Raw genomic sequence first — 9,939 nt, forward strand, 5'->3', positions numbered from 1 at the left:
CATGCCTGCAGGGGCTCAAGCTAGAAGCTGGGGGGGGGGGGTGCTACAGCAGCCTGCCCTTCCCTTCCATAGTGCTGAGCTGAGGGGGGGGTGTGGCCAGGCCCCAGCAGGATGATCTGATTAGGGAGGGATTTCCCTCCCTCTCCCCCCCCCCGATAACGGAGCATTTATCAGCTCTGTTATCAGCATTTATCAGCCCATCAGAAAACAAAGCCTCTCTCATTAGTTCAAGCTCTTCTTAAACAACTTTTTCCAAGGAAGGGAACATTCCAAGGAGGGACATTACCAGCTGACCTATTGATTAGCTCCAAAAAGCCCTAAGCGGACACTGTCCTATCTGCCTTTGTCCTGTGTCTGCCTTACACAGACACCTCTAAGCATTAGCTAGCATACCATATGCTGGCTACAGTCCATGCTGTGGGACAGAGGAAGGAGGGATCCCTGCTTGAGCAGCCTGTGGTGAGTGGAGGATGGGGCAAAGGGAAGCCAGGCAGATCCTGCTGTGCCTGCAAGTCTCTGCCAGAGCTCCAGCTAGGGAGCAGAGGGGCAGGGCCAGCTCTGGTGTGGAGGTGAGAGCCCTGCCCAGGACTGCAAGTCATCTGGGATGCTGGGGGACTCTGGTTTAAGTTAAACCAGGAAGGGGTCTGGGACAGACATTGCATAAACCGGTTTGACCGAAATCAGTTAAATTTGATAGTACATACAATCAGGTTTATGTCAAATTGGTTTCAGACATTTTCAGACTGGTTTATGTACACTAAATGGCTGTTCTGTTACAGGTTTAAACCAGTTTCTCATCACTTTAAATCGGTTTATGTGTAATGTCTGCCCCAGCCCATGTACCCAAGAGGTGGCATTAGTGCTAATGTGAGTAAGAATTATTAGGAGGACTGAAAGTTAGCCAGGCCATGGCCTCTGTGAAAATTGTGTTATGGTTTTGGCTCTTTCCCTGTGCTTTTGGCTTAACTCTTGGTATTTTATGCTTTCCATCTGATATCACAGACTAGCCTATAAAGGCAAAAATGTATACATTGTTTTATCTTAATTTAGGAAAATGAGAAAAAATGGTAAAAATGGAAAAAAAAATTTTCCAAGTATTCTAGTGGCTGCTTGAATGTGTTCGCTTTGGATCCAATCACTGGAACTGCAAATGAGCCTTTCCTTATCACATGTATCCCTATTTCCCATTCAGCTAAATCTAAAATAGCTCACGGTTGTACAGCTATTGTCATAATACAATTGTTGACTGAAATAATCTTATAGAAAGAAAACCATTAAGTTTACAATGTTCATTGTTGATTGAAGAAAGATTTCAATGGTAGCATTCTACTGCATGTGAAAACAGAACTTATAGACAAACATGTAGATGTCTCGTTGCATGAGAGATGACTGCAAAAACCCCAGTGTGACTTTACCGTCAAACACAATTTTTTCAAAGGAAACTGTGAGCCACTAGGTTCTGAGTGACACCAGATTGTTGACAAAGAAGCTGCTTTTCTGCTTTGTGGCAGCAACAGAAAGACATGATACATGAGAGAGTAACTAGGAATCCCAAGAGAGCCTTCTATTTCAGCTTCCTCAGGAGCGTGTAGCAAACACACAGTTGTACAAGGAAGAACACATTTAGACCACAAATCTAAATGCTAACAATGCTTTTTGGCTCATGTTTAGCAGCTGTGGTGCTGTTTTTGTTTCATGCTGTATGTATTCCTTCACTTCATTTCCTTTGTTCATTATTTGGTCTTTTTATTTCTGTTCTCATGCATGACTTGCTTTGGAATAATACACTGGCTTAGCTGCTCACTGGCTTAACTGGTCATCTTCTTGTTTTATACCCTTTGTTATCTACAGGTCAGTCTTCAAGGTTGAGTGCAATGTCCTTCTATCACTCTCCTCTCAAGTAAGTATTATCTTAATAGAGAAGAATTTTCTCATCAAACCCTGGTAACATGTATTTTACATACACTGAGTCATCTGAATGTGTGACAGTGCTGTTTCTTCCCTTTCTTATGCCCAGGAATCTAAAACATAAGTTCTCTCTAAGTCATATCTAATGATCAGGGATCCTGGTTTTCTCTGATTAAAAAAAAACCAAAACAAAACCAAATTTTCAGTTTTAAAAAAGTAACCTAAAATCCACATTTTTCTTTGATTAAAATGAAACACCACTAATAAATAAATAAATACACACACACACACATTAGTGGTGCTTCATTTTAACCATGGGAAAATGTGGATTTGGGGTTACTTTTTTAACTGGGGATTTTTTATCAAAGAAAATCAGGGTCTCTGCTGCTCAGTCAGCAAGGGCTCACCAGCAGATTGGGGCAGGGCCTGGCTGGAGCGACTACATTTGCCCAGCTCCAGAGCCCAAGGGCTGAACACTGCCACTGTTCAGTCCACCCCTTACTCCCTGAAGTTAACAGCAGGGGAAAGGAGGGCATGTGAACAGCAGTGGCAGCACTCACTCACTGGGCTCCAAAGCTACGTGAAAGCAGAGACTGCACCCAGACCTATACCAAGAGCTCAAGTGTAGCACAGCTAGAATAGAGTGCATTCCCTTCTGGATCTGCCCCTATAGCCATCCAAAAGCTTAGTCAAAGTCCTGAGGATCATCTTCACACCCTCACTTTTATCTTACCCCCACATTCTATTAAACAGAAAGCTTAAGGAAGTGGGCTTCTTAACTGCCAGTGGGGATGCATAACTTACCCAGCAGACAGGAAGGAGGCTTTAGTGATTAGGGCACTAGTCTGGGACTCGGGAAACCCAGCTCTGTCTTCGGCTTCCTGATAGATTTTAGGTGAATCACTCAGGATGTGTCTATTTGATGGCAGCAACATGACCCAATATGAGCATTCCTCAGTAAACCCAAGCCCTACTCTTGTTCTGCCTACCTGCTGCAAGCTCATAAGTGAGCTAGTGAGTTTTCTCCAAGGTTGTCCTCAGCAGCCACTCACAAACTAGAGACAGAGGTCTTGGACATGTCCCTACATACAGGGGCATGCATTTGCCTCAGCACAAACAACAGTGCCATATATTTGTACTATAGCTTTGTGCCCCGGGGGATGCCTTTGCACACTTGCTCCAGCACACACCAAAGTGCCCTGAGTGGGGAGGGGGTACTGGGGGCCTATGAGACAGCAGCAGCACTGATCTGGCTGCATGAAGCCTGGACAGCAACCAGAGCATGGCTCTAGATGGCTAGGCTCCATTTATGGTGGCACACACTGCTGCCGTATTTGTTGCACCACTTTTTTTTGTGACGGAGATCCTGGTGTCAAGTTTTGACATTGCACTGAAAATTAGCAGTGCAGCAAACAGTTGCACATGCGCTGCCTGCAGTTTGTGGTGCCTCAAACAGCTTTGAGATGCCGCAGACTTCATGTGCGTTCTCATCTAGACATATCCCTGTAGAGCAAACATAGCCAAGTTTGGAGTGTACAAACTTGGAGCAAGTGCTTAAAGTGCGCTCACGATCTTCCTTGCTGGGGCATATTGCCACCATGGTGTAGACATATGTGGCAGGGCATTTGAGGTGCCTGCCACTTTAAGAGGGCAAGTAGCTTGTGAAGCTGCTGACAGGTATGGGCCAAGGCTAATTGAGAATCAGCTAACCCAGGTAGCCAGCAAGTGAGACAGTCACCTGACTCACGAGGAGGGCTGGGCTTAGAGCAGGTATAAGCCTAGGCCCTGAGAGAAGCCCAGCAGTACTATCTTGGAGCCTGCTCCTCAGCAGGGTGGCTGCAGCTCCAGAAGGTCATCATGAAGGGTAACACCTAAAGCAGTCTAGAGGTTTGGGGAGGAACTAAGGGGAGGAGGAGGTTCCCAGGGACCCAGAAAGGGGTCTGGAGCCCAGATTGAGGGGCTGAGAGTGATGGATCCAAGAGCCTATTGAGAGGCTGAAAGTGTGGGACCAGAGAGAGTCCAGGAACCCCAGAGGAGGGGCTAAGTGGAAGAGAACATCAATGAGGATGCCATCTGCGAGACATGGGGCATGGTGTAGGGAAGGAATGGAGCCATGCAATTAGCCCATAAGACAGTGACCACAGGCCAGGCAGCTGGTGGCAGTGGTGACACATAGGAGGTGCATGGGGGTGTACGTGCACACCCTGAGAGTGCGGGTGCACCCCTTCACTGGCCGCACTGCCTGCTTAGGCAATGGACAAAAGGGGCAGGCGGGAGTGCCAGTGGCGCCTCTGCGAGCACTGGCTGGGGAGTGGGAGTGCCAGATGTAGCCACTTCTGGGAGCGTTGTGGCCACTTCCGGGAGCAGTGTGGCTGCTCACCAGTCAGTAAGTTTTGCTGTGGGGGGACCTCTCCCCCGTCGGTGAGATTGGCTGCAGGGGGATCCCTCCCCTGGTTGCTGACTGGTCATTGGGGGGCACATGCCGCCCCTCCCCCCCTTGACTAAGGTGGCACCAGTCGCCCATGGCTGGTGGTCATTTTGAGAGAGTAGTATGGGAAGCCCTGGGGCAGTCTTCCTCATATAAAATTTAAAAAATCAAGGCATGGCCGGTGACTGAAGGGATGATTGCTCGTACTAAGTGAGGGCTAAAGGGACTCCAGGGGCTTCATGTCCACCCCTGGAGGGGAACTCAGTCACAACATACCCTTAATGTTTCTCTTCCTTAGTTCCCAATATGTTAAAGGCTGAAAGATGCACGCATACTACAGCAACAAGAAACACTTACTACAGAAACATAATAGTGCCAACTACATATAGTAAGAACTCATCTAATAAATGCCATCACTCCCAGCTGCCAATAAGTTGCCATCACAATCAGTGGAATCCACATTTGATTCCTTTGAGCTCCAGTAGAATAGCATATGAAGCCTCGGTTTACTACAGAACCTGGGCTATGTGCCAGAATGCTAGTTGGCCTATACTGCATTCTCTTTATAATCCTCTCAGGAGGAACTATTCATATTATGACACATAGCAATTGTTATAATAGATGCTTATTACAATTCCCTGGACTTTGAAAGTTTTGAGTGCAGGGATAGAGCCAGATATTATCATAATTCAGCATATGGAACTCTGCTGTCTGAGCTAAGTTCAGCTAATGTATTGGAAAGGTGTTAAGGAGCACCCTATTTTGGGGGTGCCATTTTCAGATGACAGGTAAAACTAAAGAGCTTATCCATGCCACTTTTAGTACCCATTACAATGATCTTATTTGCTTTCCTGCCCAGATATTAACAATGTGAACTCAAACCTCTCTGTGACGTGAGATACAGAGATTCCTTTTTTCTTTCTGTCTTGTGTAAACCAATTTACACAATTAAGTAGCCAAAATGGTTCGTTCTAGGCATGGCTGCAATTAGTAACTCATTAAAAGGTTTCTTGTTTATGCATAAATTTGATGGCAAAATGTGTCTCTTGGCTACTGCTGTGCAGCTTTAACTAGGTTCACTGACAGTTACGTGCAAGTAACTGATGCTAAAATTTTGACCCCTGTAAAGCAGTTTCCAATCATTGGGGTAAATGTGCTGTTTACTTTTTTAAAGCACCTTTCTTACAGTCAGTATCTCTAGCAGTTAAAACACAACATGGAAAGAAAAACAAATAGCCACACTACAAAATATCCTAAGCACCAAATAAACACATACAAAAACTCCCCGTTTTCCTTTGACTTAATTACTTTTGGCTGTATTCACTCTCTCAGCAGACTTGTTAAAAAGATGAGCCTTATAGTGCAGCCTGAAAGTGGGCAGCTACAGAAACTAGAATTCTTCCCTCAATGTATTTCAGCACTATTAGTCAATTATGGACCAAATCAGCAGAAATTGAAAACAGGTTACATTTCAGTGATGTGTATTGTGCATGGGGTATGTATGCTTAACGATACAATTATTTACATAGTGCATATGTTGATATATAGTATTATGAATTTAAGTTACCCTGATGAGACATACTGAAAGGAGATTATCTAGGACACTTACCCAAAAGCAAGTGGCTTATTTTTACTTGAATCCTTATTAAGAATAAACAAGTATTCAGGTAATTTTCAGTATACTTTTCCATTTGGGTCACAACAGCTGTGTAATATCAGGGAACTATGAAACATGCATTCCCACTGCTTGGAAACCCATTCAGTTGTATGGAGGAGATATTTAGAAATAATATCAGTACTGTAGCACCTTGGGTTAGATTCAAGACCAAGTGACCTTTCTACCTCAAAGCAATATTCATCCAATGGAACTGTTCTTATAAAAATGAAATTGATTAGGGAAAAGGACAGGAAAAGTCAGAACAGTGCATTGTACATGAGTATGATGATATTGTTGACAACCAGTCCCATTGTTTCATTTGTTTCTGACTTATAAAGTCATATACTTTATTGCTTTTGACTGGAGTAGGCTATTTATGTTTTACAGTAATGCTATATGATATTCTATGGAAATGATCGTGGAAACATATGGCATAAATGTAACAAATGCATTCTCAAGAGAGAAAGTGGGTTCCTGTAATATAAATATAATTTAATTGTGTTTTCAATTTATGCTTTCATATTAAAACAAGTGACATTAAAGTATATTTACATTTTTTAATGGAGCAACAAACTAAAGTTCTCTGAGGATAGAACTATGGGCGCTTGTACACGTGATGAAATTGGCCATTTTTGCTGTTTAATTGTACACGTGCAGGGGGGTTTTATGATTTAAATGAGTTTGCTACATTGCAAACTAAACCACATCCACATGTAGTTTACTTTGCAACATAGATATTTGTAATCTTGCAGGCTTTTGACAGTTCACCCCCCACACCCCCACCCCCGAACTGAGGAAAGCGGTGGGCAGGAGGCAGAAGCAGTGAGGGGCCCGATCCTTTTTTTTTTTTCTTGGAGCCTGCCCCTGTCTCCTGTGGATGGGAGATGAGCTGCCTGTGGGACAAGCAGCCCCTGAGCTGCAGAAGGCCCCAGTCCTTCCTTCCATGGTAGTGGCACCCCCTGGGGCTGCCCAGGCAGGCTCCTAGTGGGTAGGTGCTGCGCTAGCTCAGGCTCAGGGAACAGTTGGATCAAACTGCGTGCTGCCTGTGACCTGGGGCAGGACCCACCTGCTAGCTGCCTGCCCAGGTGGCCCCGGGGGACACTGCTACCATGGAGGGAAGATGTGGGGCTCTCTGCAACTCAGGGCCCACCAGCAGCTTGCCCCCCACCCCACCCCCAATCCATGAGAGAGGTGGGCAAGCTCCACAGGCACAAAAAAAATTTTAAAAAGTTCAGGCTTCTTGCTGGGTTTTTTTCCTCAGCAGAAGCTGCCCATGTGAGCTGCCATTCAGCTGTGTAGCCCCTGAGCAGCTAGGGGGGCCCAGTCTTTCCCTTCATGGTGGCAGCACCTCCACTGGGGCCTGCGAGGTAGGGTGCTAGCTGCACGGGTGCTGCCCCAGCTTGCAGGCAGCACCCACTGGATCCAACTCTTTCCTGAGCCTGTGTGGGGACCAGCACCCAGCGGGCTTCCAGAACACAGGCTCAGGAAAGAGTTGGATTGGGCAGGTGCTGTCTGCGAGTTGGGGCAGCACCCGTGCAGCTAGCACCCCACCTGGGTGGCTCCAGGGGGGTGCCGCTCCTGTGGAGGGAAGGACCATGCCCCCCCACCTCACCCAACAGCAGCTCACGTGGGCAGGCTCCACTGAGTGGAAAATAAAAAGCAGCAAGGGACCTGATCCTTTTTTTGTTTTTTTCCATGGAGCCTGCCTGCCTCTCCCACAGTCAGGGGGTGAGCTGTTGGCGGGCCATGAGCTGTGGGTAGCCCCAAATCTTCCCCCCAGGCAGTACCCACCCACTAGCAACTCACCCACGCGGCTCTAGAGAGCACTGCCATTGTGGAGGGAAGGACCAGGGCCCCCCCACAGCTCAGAGGTCACTCAGCTCACTGGAAGCTCACCCCCTGGCTGTGGGAGAGGCGGGCAGGCTCCACGGGGGGAAAAAAGGATCGGGCTCCTCACCATAACGGTGATGGAAGCCCCTAAATTGAAATGGTGGGTTTTTAATCATCACAATTAAAAACCCACCATTTCAATTTAGGGGACTAAACTCCCATCACATGTATAAGCAGCCTACATGAACAAGTTACTTTGAGGTAAACTAGGGTGTGAATTTGCAGTGTATCAGATACTCTGCAATAAGTGCCTCTATACACACCCTTAGCCTTCAATAAATTCTTGCTAATCAAAGGAGGATAAGCTACCTCAAATTTGATGCAGGGTAGATGGGTAAAACACCGTAACAAGTATCCTGTCCATAAAATACAATTAAAAATGACAGCTTTTTAAGCTTCCATATTTTCCCACACACAGGACCCTGGAATATAATACATGCCTTGTTTTTAGAAGGCAAAATGAAGGAAAAAAGGTTTTTTCCAGAGTTGTGGCTGCATAGAGTAGAGGCAGAGCCTAATATTCAGCTGATTTACCCTCCCTCTCCCACTTAACTAAAGCTGAAACCCTGGTTGGTGCTAAAAATTGGTCTCCATAGGTAGAGCTACGAATTTGAAAAGAGCTACAGAGAGTCTCAAGCTGTAAAATAGGAGGAGAGAAACCAGAATTAGCTATCAGGCAGCAAATTTGCCCAAAGAAAAGTTAGCTTGATTATTGGAACATCAAGACGAGTGGTACTCAACCTCCGGCTTGTAGACCAGATCTGGCCCATGAGGCCATGTCATCTGACCGGTGGGTCTCCCCCTCAGCCTGGAAATTTGGCAGCAAGGGAGCAGTGCCATCATTAGTTGCTGCATCCGTGCTGACAATTTTTCAGACCCATGAGGAGACCCACAGGTCAGATGACATAGCCCTGTACACTAAATTGTACCAGCACACTGTAGGGTTACTCCGTAGCCAGATGCGGGATCACTCTGCAGTTTGTGGGGTTAAGCCAGTGTGCAGCCAGATGTGATACGCATGCTCATCCCGAGCCAACACACCAGATTGCACCCATGGACCAACCCCATACATGGAATCTGGCCCATGGACTGGCCTTGTGCCATTCATCTAGCTCACAGAGCCAGAAGTTTGAGCACTACTGATCAAGACCATTAAAAAAAAAGACAATGCCCTATCTTTTATGGGGCATGACCCTCATGGGGTTACACATGTAGGATCAATTGTCTATCTTCCATCTTGCAGAGTACCCCTCAGTGGCCCATCATAACACTAACTGGCCCACGTTTTGTTGTAAGGTGAAGTGTTGAAATTCAAATGTAACAGGCACCCGGACCAGGAAGTAGAAGAGTTGCAGGGAGTCATTAGAGCCAGTCCCTGCAAGCCAATTTCTGTGGCTTTTCAGAGTCACCATCTTGCCCTATTCCAGCAGGAAATTGGACAGGCAGATATGATCCCTGTGGCCACTTAGTACAGGATAGAGATGTACACAGTCTCAGAGAGATCTGTCCAATATGCGGAAGAGGGTGCTGAGGGCAGCAAAGAGCAGCTGCAGCTGGTAGCAGTCCAGGAAGGCATGGAAAAGAATCTCCTTCTCCTCCTCGCAGACAGGGCATGCTGCCAGTGAGTGGCAAGCAAAAGAGCCTGTGGCCAGAGCCCCACGCAACAGTTGCCACTGGAGGTTTGGCAATGGGTAGCTTATTCAGAGTGTGCCAGGTAGGGCTGTGTGGAGCTTCAGGTGCTGATTCAATTCGGAGGAGATTCAGCCTGATTTGGCAGCCAGATCTCCAAATCCAAATTGAATCAGGGAACCAATTAAAAGGTCCAAATTGATTCGAAGCTCTCCAAATCGATTTGGAAAAGATTCAGAGAGCTTCGGCGACTCAGGCAGTCCCCACTGGCTGCAGCAGACTTAGACTCCATGCTGGTAAGTAGAGGGTGGGGGAAGGGATGCTGGAGGAGGGGGAAGGGGACCATGGGGGGACCCCTGCCAGGCCCCATCCCCTGCCTGCTCCCCCAGCCCCCTGAGCACCCCCCTAACCCCCGCCTGCTCCTCCA

General features: G+C 46.8%; 1 protein-coding gene across 8 annotated transcripts in view; it reads left to right on the forward strand.

Moving 5' to 3' along the window:
- The window catches only part of DTNA (dystrobrevin alpha), a 416,444-nt gene that overhangs the window by 400,272 nt on the left and 6,233 nt on the right, over positions 1 to 9,939 (forward strand). For 7 of the 8 annotated variants that reach the window (XM_019526842.1, XM_019526857.1, XM_019526869.1 and 4 more), the window contains one exon: positions 1,852 to 1,900. The exons of the other annotated variant lie outside the window; for it this stretch is intronic. In XM_019526842.1, coding sequence (XP_019382387.1) covers positions 1,852 to 1,869 — 18 coding nt within the window. In that variant the 3' untranslated portion in view covers positions 1,870 to 1,900. The remainder of the gene's footprint in view (positions 1 to 1,851; positions 1,901 to 9,939) is intronic. 8 annotated transcript variants of the gene reach the window in all.

This window comes from Gavialis gangeticus, unplaced genomic scaffold (genome assembly GCF_001723915.1).
Source record: "Gavialis gangeticus isolate Ggan-Ray unplaced genomic scaffold, GavGan_comp1, whole genome shotgun sequence".
NCBI classification, from domain to species: Eukaryota; Metazoa; Chordata; order Crocodylia; family Gavialidae; genus Gavialis; species Gavialis gangeticus.